At 43.2% G+C, this 22545-nt stretch overlaps 1 protein-coding gene across 1 annotated transcript; it reads left to right on the forward strand.

The window, feature by feature from the left end:
• The first annotated feature begins 3638 nt into the window (after positions 1-3638).
• On the forward strand, positions 3639-21017 carry wdr75 (WD repeat domain 75). The gene is given in 22 exon segments (XM_047371658.1): positions 3639-3798; positions 4031-4160; positions 5165-5230; positions 5378-5477; positions 8145-8269; positions 8353-8423; positions 8550-8666; positions 8941-9029; positions 9121-9279; positions 10025-10084; positions 12318-12433; positions 12510-12685; positions 12810-12967; positions 13472-13652; positions 16492-16586; positions 17097-17192; positions 18168-18277; positions 18280-18339; positions 18588-18647; positions 18999-19145; positions 19217-19308; positions 20344-21017. Coding segments are annotated over 22 exon segments (2517 nt in total). The 5' UTR covers positions 3639-3712; the 3' UTR covers positions 20567-21017.
• The last annotated feature ends 1528 nt before the right edge of the window (positions 21018-22545 follow it).

Consider the following 22545-nt stretch of genomic DNA (forward strand, 5'->3'; position numbering starts at 1 on the left):
GAGTTAATGTTTTTGTTTTAGTCTTTAAAATTCCAGAATTTGCACATAACTTTATATTTCTGTCTGATTATATCATATTTAAACATTAAATCATATATACCTGAAGACAGTACTCAGGTACTCTACCCACCTCTGCTCATTTGGCTTCACTTTGTCTGATTTTCAGCCATTGTTGGAATCAATGTTTTATCATGAAAGAACATTTCTGTTCTGGGCTTAAACTGGCAGATTTTCAGTGTGACGGGATCATCAACAGCCACTTTAACACCCTTCAGCTGCAGATGTTTCCAGGAGGAATCATGCTGTGGGACTGCTGCTGTCTCTTTTTCCTCTTCCCTCTCTGCTTGAAGTCTGAATCAAATAATGCAAATGCTGAAACCCACATTCAGTTTCCCGTCCTTGTGGGATTGTTGACACATTTTAATAAATCATTCAGTCTCACATCTGTAAAAAGTTGCATCACACAGTGCATCACAGGTTAATATCAGGATTAATACTGACATCACTCAGTGATTTGTCCAAGTCAGAGTGTGAGTTGGCCTCAGCTATTGATGTCATATCTACATTACATAAATGACTTATAATATTTATGGTTTGCTCCATTCCTCGCTTTCAGCTGGGAGATGTTTGTGGGGTTTCTTTCATATTCAGCCCGTTCTAGGATATCTGACAACATTTTAATGAAATCAAGGTCTGGGCTTTGACTAGGTCCAGGACTTTCCACTTTTTGATTCTGAGCCAGTCCTTGGTGGATTTAATGGGATGTTTTGGGTCATTGTCATCTCGTAGAGTCCAGTTCTGCTATCGTCTATCAGCTCCCTCTGATAGACGATAGAACAGAAGGTGGATTCTGTGATGCTAAGCTGAGCAGAACCTGCTGCAGCGAGGCATCCCCAAACTATGACACTTCCACCGCCATGTTTCACAGTTGTTATGAGGTTGCTCTTCTGGAATGCTGTGTTTGGTTTAAACCAAACTTATACTCTGTTCTGGTGTTCAGATAATTACATTTTAGACTTTATTATTCCAGAGGTTCTGATCTTCTCTGACAAACTTCCTTCTTGCACACCTTCAATGACAGTAGATCTTGTCCAGTGTCTTCCTGATTGGACAGACATGAGCTTTCACACTAAAAGTAGCAAGAACCAAATAGATGTGTTGACCTATTTGGAGACTTCTTTTAGCATCTTCTGGTCTGCTTTCAGGGTCAACGCGCCTGGACAGCCACACCTGGGTATGTCAGGAGTTGTTTTGAATGTCCCAACTTGTTGAATTTTTTCCATAAGGTGAAACGGCTGATTTCTAATTCTTTTAAAACATCTTTTAATCCCTGAATGAACTCAAAAGCTGAACTGAACTCTGAAGGTCTGAGACAGGTCTGTAGATCTCACCATGGTGTCCACTCTCACTTGAACAGTCAGGAAGACCAAAATAAATGTCTGGGGTTTAAACAGGACAAACTTTCTTCAAAATCATGTGTGTATTTTTTGCCATTTTAAGTGGGAATAAATGTGGGGGGTGTCTTAATTTATTCCTCACCAGAAATTGCATATTTTTAAATTCAGTTTAAAAATGTTTTAAAGGGAAAACACCAAATTTTAGCTGATTAATTAGTTTAAATGTGTTTGTATTTTACCAGTTTTGTTTACCAGCTACTAAATAATAGTTTACCATCAAACCCCCTCATCTGTGAACCGAACTGTGTGGCCGTTTGATAAAACTTCCATCTCTTCCTCAAGGACAATGGCACCTTCGTCAATTTTTTGCACACATGATCATACTTAAATATTGTCACTCTCACAAGTCCACCATGCCCCTGCAAAATCTTTACTTATGTGTGTTGCTTTCCCATACTCCTTATTTTTACCTAAATGTGGATTTCATTTCTTCATTTATTTTCCTTTTCATAGATTTTTAGATTTACCAGTGAAAGGAAAATAAAACTAGTTTCTTAAAAATTTGAACAAAAGCTGTTTTTACACCAGTGACTCGTCTTCCTTAGTCAGAACTCAGTGATTGCTTAGTTAAATTTCAATGGATGCAAATGACTGTTATTATGGGACTACAACTGCATTATACCAGCGAACCCAATGATCATTCTCTCTTAGCAGAAGATGCTTTCCCTACATAGAGGACTTAATGATATAATTACCTCTTTAGAAAGATTGGTTTAGAACCAGCTCTTACCAGTAAAACCCAAAGGATTATTAATGTTATCTATTGTAATGTTGGCCAGAGATTTCTCAGAAGGATTGTAGTATCATTTGATTTGTTTTTCTGTGTCTGTATCTGTGTTTATTTTCTTTGTGATTGTAATTGTATGTTCAGCGCTTTGAGTGTCTCATTACTGAAAAGCACTATATAAATAAACTTACCATACCTTGTTGCATGATCCAGTATGTCACTGATTGAAACTGTGTTTTGCTGACACCAAGTGGAGAAAAATGTTCTTTGCCTAACATGAAAGTGACAGTCATTTGGTCTTCTATCCTTTCAATGACTCATCACCCTATTTCATCATATCAAACATTTAAAAACAAATCTATGCAACAAGCACACAACATACCCTGAACAGGTCACCAGGTCATCACTGGGCAAAATAACTCACAACTCCGCAAATCTTTAAGGGAACAGTAAAAGACAGATGGGAAGGAATATCCAGATAGACTGAGAGAGAGAGAGAACTCAGTTAGTCAGTCAGTCATTTTCTACCGCTTATTCCATAGTGGGTCGCGGGGGAGCTGGTACCTATCTCCAGCAGTTTATGGGCGAGAGGCGGGGTACACCCTGGACAGGTCGCCAGTCCATCGCAGGGCAACACACAAACAACCAAGCACACCTAAGGGCAGTTTAGAGGGACCAATTAACCTAACAGGCATGTCTTTGGACTGTGGGAGGAAACCGGAGTACCTGGTGAGAACCCACGCATGCACAGGGAGAACATGCAAACTTCATGCAGAAAGACCCCCGGACCTTCTTGCTGCAAGGCAACAGTGTTACCCACTGCGCCATCGTGCAGCCCTCGAGAGAACTTATTCATTATTTATTCATTCAGTAATGCACCTGTACCACTGGTTTCAAAACAGGCCCACAGCATGACGCTGCCACCGCCATGCCTGACAGTTGGTACAGTGGCTTACATTGACTCTTACAAACATACCCCTTGTCACTACTGTAAAGATTATCCCGAATTAGCATGTAGTGACAGTGTACAGTTAAATTTTTGTTAATTTTGCCCCAACCGCTTTTAATGAGCAGTTATGTGGCAACAGTGGAAAGGAACGACTTTCATTTAACAGGATGAAGCCTCCAGCAGGACCAGAACATGGCTCAGTGAGAGCAGACATCTGCAGTGACCAACTGGTGGTTTGAGGAGACAAACAAAAAACACAGAAGTTATTGATATATTACTATTATTAAAAATAATATATCTTTTTTAATAATAGTTTAGATGGTTCCCTATGGAGTCCATTTCCTCACCACCTTACGGATACTGATCATCACGCTGCGTTCCCACCGTCATTAACCCCATAATGCCAAATGGATCAGCTTTAAAAGGTCGAACACGAACCAGGGTTTGACCTCCCCAATATGGCGACGTCGATGACATTCATCAGCAGTACCTCTTCCACTCACTAGGTGGCGGTAAGGCCCCTACTAACCGTTTTCTGTAGCGGCACCAGGCGGATTTGACGTCTGCCGGTATGAAACCATGGTGGAGCAGGCTGAAATCCGCGTGGTTCACCAGGGAGGCAGTAAAATAACCTTCAGGGAGCCGGTTATAAGCTCCGACTCCAGGTTGGTGACCCAATTTAGTCCGGTTTATGAAGCTAATGTCAGAGTTTCGGTTGTTACCAACAGGGCAGCGGATATCCGAGCGGTAGCTGCTAATGCTACATGCTGTACCTCTGCTTCTGTGATGTTATTAACCCGTAAAATCTGACTGAATGATGCGTTACTGTTAAATTTCGCCTATAAAACCTGACTGTGTGTCACACTGAAGCTGAAAGATGTTACTTTGTGTCCGCAGGTTCCTTCTCTGCGCCTCCGGACACAATGTGAAGGTGTTCAGTACCGCCACCGAGGAGTGTGTCCAGGAGCTGCGGGGGCACACAGACCTGGTGACCGGTGTGCTGCTCAGACCTTCCAACCATCTGCAGGTAAACACCCAGATGTGCTGAAATCCTCGTCTTCTTGTGTTAGTCATGATTAACTACAAAGAGCTGCAGCCATCCTCACTTCACAACAACATTTTGCCAAACGTTAAGTGACTGCTGTCGTAGAAGAGATCAGCTAAGAAACGTATCTGTAAATAAAGCCTGGAAACTTTCTGAAATACAATTAGAACAACATCAGAATATGCGGATATTAAATTGGATCGTATATTTGAATCCTAGATTGCTTTTGATTGAGTTCTGTTTTTCATATGAGAAGTTTAACGTGTCTGATTTTACTCTGCAGGGTTGAGAAGATTTACGACAGAACAAATCATAGTTAACATATTTTGTATATCATCTTCTATGTTGTTAAACCAGAGGATGTTTTTTGAAGAAAACAGAGTCTAAGCCAGAAAATCCATAAAGATTATGGTAAAATGTTTTCCAGTTTACTGAAGCTGTATAAAAGTCATTTGTATTTTATTTGAAAATGTACAGAAAAGCAGATCGTTTTGTACAAATATGAACTTGTTTTCAAATCTTTGGCCTGAAATGTAAATGTGTCTGATGGTGTGAAAGCAGCAGCTCAGATGTATTAAAAGTTTAGGTGCTTCTCAATAAATCAGAATCTGATTAAAAGTAAATAAATTTCATTAATTCAGTTGAAAAATTGGATTTTAAGTTTTTCCTACTGAATTACCAAAATGATCAGAAATATACAGGTTGATTACATCACACTGCGTGTGGGGGAGGATCTATAGAGTTTCACTTTTTGGATGAATGATTTTCTATATTCATTGGAGATGCTGCTGTAAAAAGATTGCTGCTGTATAAATGACAGAAACACGTAGCCTCTGCTGCTTTATTATAAATGAATGCATGTATAAATTCTCCTGCAGTTGGCTGCAGCTCACAGCTGACATCTCTTTAATTAAAGCAACAAGGTGCAGAATAAGAGTGATGGTATCCCTTTCTTGTGTGATTAAACTTGTGGTTGTATGTTGCAGGTCTACTCCTGCTCAGCAGATGGCACTGTCAGACTTTGGGACTTCACAGATGGAATTCTCATAAAGGTAAATGTCTTCAGTCGGCTCCTGTGGAACCTGCTGCCCAGCCTGAATGCTTTAAACTCTTGTCTCTGCATGTCAGATGATTTTTTTTATCAGAACCCGGTTTGTGTTTTTAACTGAGGTGTTCAAAGGTTCTACTGCCTCTTTCAGACTTATGTCATCGGATATCCCATCTGCTCCATCTACGCTTCAGCGAGCCACGATGGGGTCGTCTTTATTGTTATGCCCACACAAAGGGACAAAAGATCTGGTAGGTTTGGTTTTCTTCCAGGTGAAGTCGATGCCTCGGTTTGATGGAATCATGCAGTTCTCTGTCAGAAACTCCTCATCCAACTGTAGCTTCTCACACAGACTTTCCTGTAATCATTTTGATCATTGGTTCTTGCTGACGGTCTCTTGGGGTTTTCTCTGATTTTCAGCTTTGTCACTCTTCCAGTCAACTACCTGAACATTCTCACATCTTTTTCTGTTGGTTTGTGTAGACCTGAAACAGTTTTTGTCTTCCAAACATCAAGTTTCCTGCATGTTTTTGAAGGACAGACTGGACCTCATTTGTTCCTTGAGTTTAGGATTGTTTTCCTGCTTCATTGATCTAATTAGGTCCAACTGGTCAAACAGTCAGACTGGGCCTTGGTTTTTTTTTTTCTTAGTGAAAAAATCAGCAAACATTTCAACTAAAAGTCACAGAACGAATGTTTTCTGCAGGGTGTGAGCATAGACACATACTAGGTTCCTGCACAGTCTGGGGAAATGTGGACTCCAGGTGTTCTCTGGATGAGGAATAAAAACATAGAATATGTAAAAGAATTGGTATTTTCAGGTTTTATTACCTTTTATTACATTTTCTTATATTGTCCAGGATGAACCCTGCCTCTTGCCCACAGACTGCTGGAGATAGGCACCAGCTCTCCCCCAACCCACTATGGAAGAAGCGGTAGAAAATGACTGACTGACTGACTGACATTTTCTTATAGTTATGTCGGCCTGTCCATCCATCAATCCTTTAGACTTTTTGGATTACCGTATTTTCCGCACTATAAGGCGCACCTTCAATGAATGGCCTATTTTAGAACTTTTTTCATATATAAGGCGCACCGGATTATAAGGCGCATAGAATAGAAACTACTGCAGTCAAACGTTTGACTGGGGTTGCGTTATGCATCCACTAGATGGAGCTGTGCTAAAGAGAATGTCAACAAAACAGTCAGATAAGTCAGTCAGTCAAACTTTATTAATACACTACAAACCAGCGTTCTAATAACTCCATTCACTCTCATGATAAGGTCTCCTCTACATAGAAGTCTATTGAATAGAGCCAACCGCACGTTAGGAATGCATTGGAGTCTATGAAGTTGAAGTTGAAATCAAACGTTAGTTAAAACGTGAAAGGGAACTTTTCCCTGATTCAGTAAACACGTAAAAGAAACAGTTTGATGCACTAAATCAAACGTTAATACTGTTAACCTTTCCTGTTTCTGTCCCCTGACCGTAGTCTGATGACACAGGGGAGACGCTTTCTCCAGGGCCGAAGTTAATAGTTTCCTCGGGGTTAACTCCCTCACTCATACGTTGCTGAGTTGAGCATGAAGAAACAGCATCAAAAAAACTGAGTTGTTGACGAGATTCGGGGTTCTTTTTAATAACTTTGCAGCACGTAAAAACACAGGGCTTACAGACTCATACATCGCTGCTCCGGTCGCCGTCTCTACCCACCCCACACACACAATAATACCGACGTCACTCCTTCACTCTTGATTCTCAGCTACGGCAGCACACAGCGCCACCTCTGTCCGGAGGAGTAATGTCAACATCTTCCATACACACACACGAAACATACACCCCACACACTGAGCTTCTAATCACATATAGTTCAGGCAATTCCTGCAACAGTACATTCAAATGTTATACACACACAAGTGGTGTTGGACTAGGAGTAAGCACAGTACAGGTGTTTACCGCTATTACTTCGACGACGCCCCTGACTACGGTAGCCGTAATGCTGCAAGCGGTGCGGCTTTGTAGTTTACCAGTCGTACTGAAACATTTTGACAGAGCGCCGTGTACAACCAGTATGGATCAACCAATTAACCAATTGATCCATATATAAGGCGCTCCGGATTACAAGGAGCACTGTCATTTTTTGAGAAAATTAAAGGTTTTTAAGTGCGCCTTATAGTGCGGAAAATACGGTAATCTGTTTCTGACTCTGACAGAACTAGTCTCTAAATGCAGAAAATATTCAAAATGCTAAATCTAACGCTGTGCAATCAAACCTGGATTACAACTTTACCCTAAAGATGTCCTAAAACTTGTCCCAACAAACTTTTTCATATTCATATTTTTATACATGTCAGCTTCAGAAGTTTCTTCCAAACTTTATTTATATTTAGAGATTGAGATCCAAAGTCAGCAGTGACAGACACTTATTTCAGTAACAAACTACTTGGCAGAAAACTAAAAACATTTTTCTGCGTGTTTTGAAAGGGGAAACCTAGCGCCATCTGGTGGACAAGCATACAAATTAGAAAAGGATACCTAGTAGTCCAGAATCAAACATTTACGTAGAAGAATGCCTTCTTTATGTTCAGATAAACATGGGATCATAAATGGTGTTTTTAGACAGACTTTTAGCTTCATTTAAGGAACGGAGACAATAATTTAAACTTTTTAAAACATTTGTATTTTCTGACGAATGTGAGCTATTTTCATTCAACTAAGCAGCCAAAATGGCTTGAAGGTTCCTAGCTGAACGACACAAACTATCTGTAGGATCTCGTGAAGTTCATTATGGTCACAAGTTGTTAGAAGAATGATGCTATTAACCATAAACGATGAGAAATGATTTACTCTGGTTCATCTCTTCACTCTGATTAGCGAACACCAACCCGCTGATGTCTGACTCTCTGTCTGTGTTCAGATGTATTCAAGCTGGTTGCCGTCCATCTTCCTCAGTGTGCCGATCAGCTGGTGGAGACCACAGACGTCTCTGCGGTGCTCAGTGATGTCAGCTCCAACCCTGTAGCCGTCGCCTTCGGCAGATCGGTACCCTTGTCTCTGCTGCTGATTTATTTTTCTGTCTTCTTCAGCCTTCATTCACGCTCTAATCAGCTCTCATCTCACCACAGGGAGAGTATCTGGCTTCAGCTAAAGGTTTGCAGATGGAGATCTACTTCTTCAAGAAGCAAAAGTCATACAGGTTTCCATGTTTATTGTTTTAAAGACATTAAGCAGCAGTTGATCGTGTCTGAGCTCCAGGAAACGTTTGGGTTTTCCTGCAGACTTCATTGTGTTTGGTAACTGCAGTGACTTTGTGGGTGGATAGGTTCTTCTTGAAAGAAGACCAGAAGAACGGAGGCAGGAACACGTTTACATGCGTCGCCTGTCACCCGAAAGACGACTGTGTCGCTACGGGACACGAGGATGGGAAAATCCGGCTGTGGTGAGTCCTGTTAGACCTTCTTCCATTCAAACATATTCAGTGTTTATTTACAGCCTGTCTGAGCAGCCGGACCTTCTTTAAATCTCAACTATAGTTTCCGTTCCCTCAGATCATTAAGTTCTCCACGCCCTTAAGGTGACGTAAAATTAGTTCTGTGATCGTCTAGCTGCAGTTTTTCCATCTGTTATTTACCTAAACCTTTCGTTGTAATATTGGGCTCATCGGGGAGGTGGAGGAACCGTATTTCTCTGAACATTGCTCTCCATCCTTTCAGGAGAAACTTCAACCATAAGAAGGAGTACACCTACTCCACCCTGCACTGGCACCACAGCGCTGTGAGCTCGCTCTGCTTCACTCCTGAAGGTACCACAGCGTGGTTTCAGTCCTACCCTTCCTACAGGTGTGTGTTGCTTTTACTGCACCTCCGTCTGAATCCATGCTGCTGTTTAATCAGGCACCAACCTGCTGAGCGGAGGCGTGGAGTCGGTGCTGGTCCAATGGAGATACGGGCAGGAGAGCCAGCGGGACTTCCTGCCCCGCCTCGGAGCCGCCATCACCAACATCGCTGTCTCACCAGACGGGGCGCTGTTCTGCACATCCCACAGCGACAACAGTAAGGCGCTGGACCATCAGGCTCATTCATGAATAAATATACTGTCATAAAGAAAGTACACCCTCTTTAAGTACTTAAATCTATGTTCAACTGTACAAGAAAACAACACAGATTCCACACAACGTCAAGCTGTGTGTAGTTCACCCCATGATCAAACAGGCTAGATTCTGGACTTTAACTAGACCATTGCAGCACCTTGTTTGTTTTTCAGCCATTCTCTGGTAGATCTGCTGCCGTGTTTGGGATCATGGTTCTGTTGATGACCCTGTTTGGACCAAGCTTCAGCTGTTGGACAGATGGACTCACATTGACTCTGGACTGCTTTAGCCTACAGAGGAGATCATGGTCCACTCAATGACTGCAAGGTGTCCAGGTCCTGTGGTTGCAAAATTAGCCCAGCTTATCATCCTTCCTCCACCGTGCTTTACAGTCAATCATCTCTGCTTTGGTCTCATCTGTCCAAAGGACATTGTTCCAGAAGTCTTATTCTTCATTCAGATGCAGCTTTGCAAACAAAATCACCTTATAGGCGTGTAGGGGTCATCCGTACAACCTAAGAGCTGAAAGAGGGTGTAATGTCTTTGAAAATGATTGCAATGAGAGGTTTATGTCAAATTATTGTTGGAGGGATTCTGTGTTTGGGGAAAAGTTTGTGAACTAACATCCAACATTGTTTTACACTGAGGAACGTTTGAGATGTTCTCATCAGCTGAAGGTTTTGATTTCTTCTGTTTGTCTTGTTTAGAAATCACAATCATCCAGAGTTGTGTGAAAGTGTCGTCCATCATTCAGGGTCTGGTCAAAGGTAAGTTTAGACTGTACGTGTCAACAGTGATCATAAACAAGGTACACGGCCTCGTAAACCTTAAACATTCCTTATATCCCCTGGAAAACCTTCAGGCTTCCTGGAATTATCCTGCTTTCCATGAGTTCATGGTTCATTCTAACTTAACTCAGATGAGAATTAAAAGAATTTTAATTTATCAGGTCAGTTTATTTATTTAGAATCAGAATCAGAAAAGCTTTATTGCCAAGTACGTTTTTGGACATACAAGGAATTTGTTTTGGCGTAGTCGGTGCAATACAGTACAAATTAAACAGTATAAACATATCTACAATATAATATTAATATATGTGCACAGTTTTAAGTGAGTGAGAGTAAATATAGAGCAGTATAAGATGCAAGAGCAATACAACAGTGCAGGTGATCATTGTGCAAGTAAAGCAGGAGTCCAAGCTGAGCGTTAATGTAACACATAGAGTTACAGGTTACAGGTGTCCTGTCAGCAAAAAGGGGGGGTGTGGGGGAAAGGGAGAGTGTCAGGGTGGTTTCCGGGCTTTGTTAACCAGGCTGGTGGCAGATGGGAAAAAACTGTTCTTGTGGCGTGAGGTTTTGGTCCGGATGGACCGCAGCCTCCTGCCAGAGGGGAGAGTCTCAAAGAGTCTGTGACCGGGGTGGGAGGGATCAGCCAGAATCTTCCCTGCCCGCTTCAGGGTCCTGGAGGTGTACAGTTCCTGGAGCGACAGTAGACTGCAGCCAATCACCTTCTCAGCAGACCGAATGACACGCTGCAGCCTGCCCTTATCCTTGGCTGTAGCAGCGGCGTACCAGATGGTGATGGAGGAGGTGAGGATGGACTCAATGATGGCTGTGTAGAAGTGCACCATCATAGTCTTTGGCAGGTTGAATTTCTTCAGCTGCCGCAGGAAGAACATCCTCTGCTGGGCTTTCTTGATGAGGGAGCTGATGTTTAGTGCCAATTCACAACACACGTTGTGAAAAGGCACTTTCATCCAGATTAAAGTCAGGTTCATACATTCCAATTAATCCTAACCATCAACCAGTCAGATTCAGTTATTTATTCAAACTGGATAAAAAGTTTTTCTATCTAAGGAAACCCAGCAGATTGCATCCAGTTAGTGACTTGCAGGATTCACTCCTCCTGGATGAGCATGTAGAGACAGTGGAGAGGAAAAACTCCCTTTTAACAGGAAGAAGTGAAGAGAGGGTGAAAGTGGTCATCATGTCCTCTAGCAGCCTAACCCTATAGCAGCATAACTACAGATATAACTCAGGATAAACTAAGCCTCTCTAACTATAAGCTTTATCAAAAAGGAAAGTTTTAAGCCTAGCCTTAAAAGTAGACAGGGTGTCTGCCTCACGGACTAAAACTGGGAGCTGGTTCCACAGGAGAGGAGCCTGATAACTAAAGGATCTGCCTCCTATTCTACTTCTAGAGACTCTAGGAACCACCAGTAAACCTGCAGTCTGGGTTTGAATTGATGCGTCCTGGTTAAATATCTTGATCACCTCCCTCCACCACAGTATAGAAAAACATTTTATGCCAATTTTAAGAAATTATTGCATTATGAATCCAAGTGCTGCATGTTATTAGGAAACTATGCAAAGTGTAATAAAAATGACGACCAGTAAAGATTTTCCTTGCTTGTTGTTGCCACAGTGCAGAGATCAGTCTGTGTTTTAGTATTTTTAATTGGATGCAGTCTGGACACCTGGGAGGGACCGTCCACCTGATTGGTTGAGCATATTGTTGGACTACAGAGCAGGAAGGTGTTTAAATCAAGCTCAGTCTTAAAAGTAACCTCTAAAAACCTGAAGAAGGTCTATTCATGGGATCACCTCGATGTAAAGGAATAAATCACTAACAGTTCTATGAGAAAGTATTTACCCCCACAAATTTCCTATATATTTTTCTTTTTAGTCACTTAAATGTTTCCGATCAAACTAAAGTTAGACTAAGATAACCTGAGTGAATAAGAATGAATATTTCCAAACCAATCCAGCCCTAGGTGAAAAAGTAATTACCCCCTAAACCATGGGTCCAGTTGTGAGGATCTTCCATCCTGGAGCGTTTTAGACGCTACCTTCTCCCTCACACCCCGGTCTAATGGATGGTGAATGACCAGGCCTGCAAAGTTTAGGCTGTTTTGATGGAAATGCAAAGAGATGAGGGCAGGATCAGGAGTTTAGCTCGGTCCAGTTATCAACACAGCTGTTTCCATCTCTTCCTCTGCAGGTGAAAACGTCCGAACGGACCTCATGGTGGACCCTCGGAGCAAAGCTTTGGTTCTGAATGGAAAACCGGGACACCTTCAGTTTTATTCCCTCCAAAGAGACAAACTTCTTTTCAACGTGAGACTCTGAATCCAGATGTAGACCTTCCTTTTTTCTGAGCTATATTTCTGAAGATCTCCTCTTTCTCCCACAGCTGGACATCGTGCAGCAGGAGTACATCCACGAGTCGGGTCTGGAGCAGTTTGAGGTGGTCAAAGCAGCGTTCGACAGCTCTGGCAGCTGGTTGGCAACGGTGGAAGAAAGAAACCCAAAAGCTGCAGAGGTGGAGGTCAACCTAAAGCTGTGGGCGTTAGATGAACAGACTCAGAGGTGCGGTCATCTTCTTCACGCTCAAATGGTCTCGTCTGCTCAAATATTTGTCCTGCTTAAACAGAACCTTTGTGGTAATGTTTCTGTTGTTCTTGATCTCCCTCCACACCTCTTTAACGGGCAGTTTTGTGCTGAACACGACCATCTCTGCTCCCCACGAGGCCCGGATTACAGCCATGTGCTTCGACCAGGCGGCCAGCAGCCGGACCACCATGCTGCTCTCCTGCAGCAGAGACGGACACTTCAAAGCCTGGCAGCTGGCGCTGCCAGCCCACACAGATGGTGAGAATCCAGCCCGGTTGGGATTTCTGAATGTCTTGGATCGGTTCCTGGTCTTTTCCAGGTCTGGCTGGGCGTGTTTCCAGACTAAAACTATCAAAACAGTTGAACTTATTCCCAGTCGCCCAACCTAAACCCTTCATAAAGTCATATGGTCTCATTGTCTTCTAACAAGGACTAAATCCTCAGATCCATGATCACATGGCGCCCCTGATTGGGGGGACATTTTAAAATGTGCATCTCCAGAAACGTGGAGGTCTGGTATCTGCAGAGCTCAGATCTGGCCCACCTAACCAGGATGCTGTTGTCGAAAGGTTTAACTGTGTAATTTTTTTCAGCTTCCTCCATGATTTCTATTCAGTGCAAATTTTTTCTTCATAGTTCAAGACTTTCCACATATGTCATGTTATCTGGAGTCGTTTTCTGGAGTCTTCTGCCTTTAGGTTTTCACATCCTACTGAAAATGAATCCGGTAACTCTCCTGTTGTTTCCTGATTTTGTCGGCAGACGAAGGTCCTTCCTGGTCATGTGATTTTGTCGGTGCCTATCACAACCTGGTTCCTGAATGCTGCTGTTTCTCAGCCGACGGCTCGCTGCTGGCCGTCGGCTTCCAGGAGGTGGTGACCCTCTGGAGCCCGAGCTCCTGGGAGCTCCTGGTAACCCTGTCGCAGCCGCCGGGAGACATCAGGTAGGATGCCAGACGCACACACACACTTCCATTCATTTTAGTAACTGCATTCGTTAATAACCATAATGCTTATCCTAAGTATATAAGATTATAGAACCTAAATTTCAAAGATCTCGATTTACCGGTCAGTCTACGTTCCTACCTTCACCTATGGGCATGAACTTTGGGTCATGACCAAAAGAACGAGATCCTAGTTACAAGTGGCTTAAATGAGCTTCCTCCGAGGGTGGCCAGGCAGTCCCTTAGAGATAGGGTGAGGAGCTCAAAGCAGAGCTGCTCCTCCACATCGAGAGGAACCAGGTGAGGTGGCTCGGGCATCTGTTTGGTATGCCTCCTGGGCGACTCCCTTGCGAGGCATACCAGGCACATTCCACTGTGAAGTGGCCAGGGGACGGCCCAGGACACGCTGGAGGGACTATGTCTCTCGGCTGGCCTGGGAACACCTTGGGCTCCCGCTGGAGGAAGTGTCTGGGGAGAGGGACGTCAGGGCGTCTCTGTTGAGACTGCTGCCCCCGTGACCCGGTCCCAGATAGCGGAAGATCACTTAACACCACTTGGCCTAAAAATAGGGGTTGCTGCGTTAGGACCAGGCTTTGGTCCCCTTAAAACCCTTTGGTCTTTAGAAAGTTGGTAAATATACCAGAAAAGGTCCTAATAGCTAATATGAATGAGCACACTCTAGGGATAGGCATTTATTGTTTTTGTGAAAACTCATTTATCGTGATAAAAGTTTGTTTTATTGTGAAAGCAATAAATTTCAATTAATTATGTCTGAAAACACCAAAACTAACAGTATTGTGGGGATCGTTTCCGTTTTTCTACACTGTTGGTTCCATGATGGCGTCACTGAGTGATGAAAATGTAAATTTGTCTCAGCTGGTCATTATAATCATCAATATGCTGCCAGTTGCATGATTTACTGATACTATAGAGCGATAAGACCCACTGCATGCAAACCACAGCCTGAAAAGCTCAGGACTTCTTCTGGTCTCCCAGCAACCAGCACAGCCGACTCTGGGTGCAATTTGGAGGTGGGTGCGCTTCCCAGTGTCTTTGCTGTAAGAAGGTGATGTAGATGAGCTAACATGTTGCTGCTAGCATAATGAACACTTATGCTAGCACACTCAGTTTTATCCACCACCTAAAATCCTTATTGAAACGGTGCTGCTGCTGCGTCATCCAACTCTGGACCGCTCCGGTTTTATCTGCTTCCTGACCGGACTGCTACATCCGGAGTTGCACCCAAACAGGATGGATCCTCTTCATGAAGCATCCCTGTAATGATGCTCATTCCCAATAAATGAGAGCTTCCTTGTGGCTGATTCAGATTTAAATTTAATATGCTTGATGAGGTGCTGCCACATGATAGATTAATGTTTAAAAATGATGCTTTCTAAAACTTTCCTCTGACTATGATCGAGTCATCTGTGTCGGGAATAACATCTTGGATAATTACGGCTTTTTGCTTTGAGGTCTGGAAGTTTTCATGTTTAAAGACTATTTTATTCCTCTAGCTGAACAGGTCCTCATTGTGAGCTAACCGAACAAAAACTCTGGCTGCACTTTTTCTCCTGAAATGTTGGCAGCTGTTTCTCTGCTCACATGGAGTTCTCGGGTCAGCGAGGACACCAGCCTACTGCTGCCAGTTTCTGCTCGGCTTGTTGTGAAATAATCCAAATTCAGCTTTTTAGCAACTTTACAGAAGAAACAGAGCAGATCTTTTTCCTTAAGCATAGATCATGAGCTGCACTGATTAATGTATCGGTGAAGATTGTTTGGAAGTATTCATAAAGAATGAAGTTGATCACTGAGAATCTATTATTTTATTTTCAACTGAACAGGCGAGTCGTCCCAAACACTCCAAGCTCCTCCGTTGAGAAAACGTTCTGTCAGAATTCAGCTTAAATAAGACGTTTCAAGCAGGAATAAGTCAATATTCAGCTGTTGTTGCAGCTGTAAGGTGCCTCTTGTATAACTGCTGCCTATAGACCAGGAGGTCAGCTCTCTGCAAACTCCACACTTTTTATACGTAACCACAGACCTTAATGTAAGTCGACTCTGTTTAATCTGTCAGCAGCCAAACGTTCTGATGTTTTACACAAAAATCCTCAGATTTATCAGCTTAGATCCAAAGCAGCTCATAAAAATACAAACTTAATGCAGCACAGATGCATCTATTATCAGATCGGTGTGAGACACCTTCATGACAGCAGAAGTTTGGGCAGTTTGCTGCTGACCAAACTGCTGACCTGTCAAGTTGGAAATACATCAGCAATAACCTTAGAGCAACAACTGTTGCTGCCCATCAATCTGGAAGGGTTCGAAGGTCAACTCCAAAATGTCTGAAGTCCATCATCCTGCAGACAGGAAGATTATTCTCAAAACATCTCAGACAGCTGCAGGTCTTCTCAGGAGTGGACATCCCAGCCGATTCAGCCCAAGGTCAGAGCGTAAAACTTAGAGAAATGTCCAAAAACCCAAGAGCTCCATCTCAGACTCTACAGGCCTCAGTTAGCAGGTTAAATGTCAAAGGTCATACTTTGAAATGATGTGTGACCATCTATTTTTGACCCCTGCTGAGAGATATTGCTGCTGAAGGAAGTTCTGGAATCTGCCAATCAGAGGGGTGTACTTAGTTTTTCCTTCTGCAATTTGGTTGAGTTTTAAAAGATTTTGGACTTTGTTTTGAGGCTTGTTGTGGCAACAGCTTCATGGTAAAATGATGTCCGTTTGAAATTATTGCCATGAAGCAGGAGTTCCTCCTACGTTCTTTAAAGAGAAGATCATCTTGTTGGATCCACTCCAAAACTGTCACATGATCTGTTTTTTGCTCCATCAGGGATCTCTGTTTTGGGCGTCTGAGCTGCTCCAAGTATCTCCTGGGAAGCACCACCAACAAGCTGCTCTGCTGCTGGAACCTCCTCACCTGCTCCTGTAAGACCTTTAACAGCTTCACCAGGTTCTCACACTGTGACACAACCTTTAAATGTTCTGTAGTTCCTCTCCTCTCTGAATCTGGAGTAAAGTTAACAGGAACACTGAAGGAGGAAAAGGTGATTTACACGAAGCAAACACCAACCCACATGTCTTCACACTTTGTTTTAGGGTCTTTTAGCTTTCCTTTGAAGGGAACGTCAACAGTTTTCCAGCTTTTCCGACTGTTTTTCTTTGGACTCTGGCTGCTTTGTGGTTGTTCCACCCTAGAACCTGATCATGACGATGAGGACTTTCATGCATGCAGGATGTTTGGTTTCAGAGCATTCAGGTTCAAAGTAAAGTCAGGGGATTCAGATCAGTTTTTGGAAGAACTTTGGAGGAGACCGTCTTTAAACTTTAGCTTCAATTTCCTTCTAATGCAGGATTTTTCTTTCCTGGATGAAGATCTGAGATGGTGCTGTGCAGCTTCATGTATGAACTGACCTGTTTCTTGTTTCTGTCCTGCAGTGGAGTGGAGCACGTCCACGGACGTCAGCCTGCTGCTGGCCGACCCACTCTCTGAGAACATGGCTGCCTTCTGCCTTCAGGACAGATCCACCGACTGTACGTCAAACGCTTGGTTTTATTTCTTTATGGCTGGTTGCTCATTAAATCTGGAGTTGACCTCCACAGACGTAGTCCAGCTGTACCGCAGCAGTTGTCTGACGGATCTCTGCAGACGTTTAGGCCATAAAACCAACATGTGACTTCAGTCAGACACCTTATTATGATTTAATTGATGGAAATAAAATGTTGCAACAAAGAGCAACAGCTGCTTTTCAGTCTTAACCCTGAGTTAGAAACATCTCTGCTGATGAAGGTCTAATGATGCAGCACCCTGACATTTTTAACCTGACTGTTTCTTCATCATTTTAAAGCAAATTTCCTGAGATGTTTGGACATTTAGGTCTGGAAAACTGGAACTTTAAAATATAAAATGTTCAGGAACTCTGTTAATGATGCAGTAGTTTCATATACACGCATTTAGTTCAAAAGCTCACTGATGCTCCTCTCTGTGATCACATCATGGCTCTGAGATCTGATTGGTCAGTAGATTTCAGAACATAATGTTCTCGTTGTTGGAGCTCAGTCAGGTCAGCATTTAGTCGTTCTACCTGAAAAAATAAAACATCAGTATTTAACATATCGCTATCGGTCCGATAAGTAAAACTGGGCCGATATTTAAAACCAGCTTTTATCTCCATCTTGTTGCCGTTGTGTTTCTGGAGGGCAGGGTGGGGGTCGGATTTGTTTGGTCATGTGACAGTGATGCAGCACAGGATTGTGGGTGTTTGACTGAAGCAGTGAAGCAATGTCAGCGGTGTGGTCGTTTTTTAAGGGTGTCGAAAGGGTTGGGAAATGTATAATATGGATAAATATCGGTTATTGGCTTTAACTGCAATATTAATATCAGAAATCGATATCGGCCCAAATTTTCATATCGGTGCATCCCTAGTTTAAACTCCATGTATCCCTGGAGAGAAATGGCAGAAGATTTCACCATGTTTAAGACTCTTCTCTGTTCTCCATGTTTTCCAGTGTTTGTCTTCAAGCCCAGCGAGCCTCGGCCGCTGTTCTCCCAGAAGGCCGTGTGCTCGGGGCGGGTGAACCGTGCCGTCTTCGCCCCGAGGGAGGCGATGTTGGAGAGCTGTGCGAGGAGGGCAGCCAGTGGCTGAACCGGTCCCAGCTTTACTTCCTCACACAGCACATGGTAAACATCAGTGTCAGTAGCTCTGGGAGAACAACAGACGCTCAACTGGTTTCCAGGAAAAACTGTCTAACCATAAGGGTAATGACTCTGAGAGGTGACCGGATTCCAGTTGGGAATATTAGCGTCCTGCGGTTTGCTTTTCAGGAAATCATGTCTGATCTAGTCTGAATGAATCCTCGGGAAGGTTTTATCCTGTAAAAGTCGTCTCACTGAGATTCAAGAAGTCTGATGTTGACTCTCCTGTGCAGGACCTTCTGACCTTCTCCACCAAAGCAGAAGAGGAAAGGCTGATGGCTTCAAGCAAGCAGGTGAGCGATGATCAGAGGGCTGTGGATGATTTGCCTGGAAGCTCTCAGGATTGGCTCAACTGGAGTGTCTCTCTCTACCTCCTTATATTAACAGCAAAGAAAAGAGAAGGACTCTTTATATCTATAATCTGGCTGAATGTGTTTCCACTTTTAAAGTCAGTTAAGAGTTCAGACGACAGGTTGTACAACAGCGTGTTGGTACTATAATCATGTTGGATTCGGATCTGAATGTAATCCTCAGGAAATGAGGCGTTGGTGTAAATCTGCAGGTTTATTTAAGAGAAGAACTCCCACTGATCCGCCTCTGTCTTGTTTTTATACCCTTTGCATCTCCATTTTTCCCTCCTCCAGCTTGTGATTGACGACAGTGTTGCCATGACGCCGTTTTACCTGTTGCTGGGGAAACATCGACACCAACAACCTGAAACCGAGGAGCAGGCCAGCGGTCCGTCTGCTGAGAGACCCGCTGTGCCTCAGAACTCTGCAGCAGTCAGAGAGGTCGGTACCGGTACTGTTAAGAAAACAGTCACATAAACAGCTTTGTCTAATGAGGCTGGTTTTTATTGCAGCTTCTGCAGACCCCGGCCCACGTCCTCCCTTCTACATCTTTCCTCTGCTCCATGTTCGTGCAGTCTCTGCTCATCTCCGTCACAGACACCAGGTCAGTACAAACAAACGTCATGTCGGAGGTACAGAGAAGACCCAATCACTCCCTTTACATTTTGCTTCCAAGAATCATTTTAAAGTGGTCCTGATCAGCAGTTCTCCAGACTTTCTGATGTTCAGACAAAGATTTCTTTGGACTGGGCTGCTTTTTTACAGTCTTGAAAGAAACCAGCTGAACCAGTTTTTCAGACCTAAAACACCCAAATTCTGCAGCAGATGAATAAGATCTGAAAGTCATGTCCAGCAAACCTCCGAGAAATGCATCATCTCATCCAGTACCTGCTAATCTTTTCCCTCTGGACCAAACTGGACTCATTATTGTTCTTTGTTGGAAATATTTACCAGAAAATTTTTGTTTCCATTAAAACAACCAAAGCAGCTGGATCTTCAGGCCCATCTGAAGCTCCTGGTGGGATGAACAGCTGAATGCATGGATACTAACTGGGATAATGAGTCAGGTTGAGCTCATCAGGTCCATACGTTCGTACATATGGAAGTGTCTCCCTCGTCCCCCTTTGGTAATCTCTGATCCAGTTCATGCCAAGGTGTCTGCATCTTTAGCTTTTTTATAAATGCATCTAAAGAAAATGGGAAAAAGTTGTTTCCTTGTGACAGACTGCTGTTAACAAAAGAGCCTAAAAATCATATTTACAACTATTCTCTGACGATGTTCAGATTCTGGTCTGAAAAAGCTGCAAAAATCCAAAGAAGACTGAAGGAGCTTCAGGAAGCCCAGAGAACAGCTGAGGATGAACATTGTAGAAGAATGAAGGAAAATGAGACGAGATGAATCGGGTGTTTTATGCATCACGGTATCAGTAAGAATGTTCAGGCAGCAGGTAAAGGATCCATCGTTGGCTGATTTTGGGAGAACTTCCATAAAGTTTAGGTTTAATCATCAACGTGACTCGACAGAAGCGCCTGCTGTAACAGGATCTACTCAGGATGACTCAGCAGACGTGTTGTTTATCTGTTTAAACTTGCAGAGTCATGTTAACCTTTTTCCATCTGTGCCCTTGTGTGACCTCAGGGAGGAAAACAATCTCTCCGAGGAGGAAATGGACCGCGAGAAAGAAGAAGAAGAAGCTTCTGATGAGGAAATGGAACCCAGAGTCACGAGACCAGAGGATGCTTTGTCAGACAGGCCAGAGATGGAGAGTGTGGCCCCAGCCTTAACCAAAGCCCAGGTTAGGGAACTGAGGAGGGTTAGGAAACTGGACCACAGCTGGCTCGCAGGCCTGCTGGACTCCTGAAAATCAAACTGGTCCCAGTACTCCAGTCAACTGGGTTTTCTTCCATGAAACTGAAGCTCATTCAGGAAGTAAGGAAGGAAAAAAACAACAGGAAACTGGTTACAGAACCAATGTTTGGACACACCTCCACAGCTTTTGCAGAACCTAGACGTGTGTTGCACAGTTTTCCTGGTTTAAACCGTCAGAATCTCCAAATGTTTCTGACCCGTTTCTGGAATTATTTCTGGAGTTTTTAACCGTGTTGGAAAATAAATCTGAGTTTCCCTCCTGAGCGTTCTTCCTCTTTGCCTCATGACCATTTGCCCTTTTGGATCGGTTCCATCAGTCAGTTTTACTCCTTTGGTTCTGATCCTTCTCCAGGTGTCCACCAGCTGATGTTTGATAATGTAACTTTTCATAGAGCCTAACTTTATTTAATGACACCTGGAAATAATAAAATGAATTAATCCTCCTTCTCTTTAGTTGTGTGTTTAGTTTTTATACCAGCCTTAACATTATGACCAGCCTGAGCGTGCTCTGCTGTTGGAACCTGAACAACGTTTTAGCCGGAGGTTTGGAAGTGGATCCTTAATGGATCGGAGCCTGATTGGTAGGAGATCTGGAGAATCTACACCAGAATCTTTTCTGCAGTGTCGTGGGCAGGTTTATCGGGCTGAAACAGCTCTGTAGGTAATACGGTTTCTATAACCTAATCAGAGGTTCTGTGGGTCCATGTCACATGAGCCAGAATGGCATGAACCACAGTTAAACAGACTGTTTAGCTCGCCATTTTCCCATGATGCATCCTGTTGTCATGTGTGGCCTACTGAGGAGGTGTACATGGTTCCATCCATGTGATGGAGTGTTTCTGAATGTTTCCTACTAGCTCACCTTCATTAGCCCCGCCTTGGATCAGGTAACGGGATTCAGCTGTTGGGAAAGCTAAACACCTTCTGTTCTGGTCTTCTCTGATCAGAGCTGCTCCTTCCATGTTTGCTGTGTCTCCTACATGGCTTGTAGCAAACTGCAAACAGGACTTCTTGCTTTCTTTCATCATTGACCTTCCTGCCACTCCATAAAGGCCAGATTTGTGAAGACCACCACTAAAAGTTGTCCTGTGGACACATTCTTGGACCTGAGCTGTGGATCCCTGCAGCTCCTCCAGAGTTACCACAGACATCTTGGCTGCTGCTCTGATTAATGCTCTGCTTGCCCAGCCTGTCAGTTTAGGTGGACGTTCATGTCTCGGTAGGTCTGCAGTTGGCCCATCCTCTCCATGTTGATCAGAGCTCTGGGAGATCTTCAAAGTTTGGGATGTTGTAGAACCAGAACATTCTCCCTGACCTGTTTGCTGTGTTCCTGTTTGAAAATATTTCAAGGTGTGAAAACTCTGAACGTCTTGTAGAAACTAAAGGAGCTATAACCATCGTCCTTATTCAGGTAGTGGAGCTACAATCAGCTGGTAGGCCAAAATAATTCAGATATTCTTAAAAAAAACATACTCATAACTCATAATCAATGCAAGGAGCTGAGCAGCGGAGAGGATCACGTTCTGTGATGTTTTAACTAAAAGGAGCTGAATCATTTTTGTGGACCTTGATATTATGGGATTTTTCCTCGAGATCATCATGCTGTGAGAACCTCTGAGCGACCCATTCCTGCTCTGTTATAAACACAACTAATGTGTTGGTTTCTTTTCTTTCTGCAGGTGATTAAACCGGGCCATCCTGGTGGTTCTTATCAGGATGTTTCTTGGTTTTATGGTCTTTATGTGATGCGTTGTGCAATAATACGGTTAAGTTATTTAATTAAATAACTTTCGGTCTGTCAAGTATTATCCTGGGTATCCCGGCCCAATATGGCGATGGTGTTAGAACAATAGATGAAAGAGTGATTCAAGCTCTGGCATTAATTAACATCTAACTCTGCACACATGGAATATATTCACAACAACTTCTTCAAATATAAGAATTTATTGACAGAAACAATTTAACTCCAAG

Source organism: Girardinichthys multiradiatus, chromosome 7 (assembly GCF_021462225.1).
Source record: "Girardinichthys multiradiatus isolate DD_20200921_A chromosome 7, DD_fGirMul_XY1, whole genome shotgun sequence".
Taxonomy (NCBI): domain Eukaryota; kingdom Metazoa; phylum Chordata; class Actinopteri; order Cyprinodontiformes; family Goodeidae; genus Girardinichthys; species Girardinichthys multiradiatus.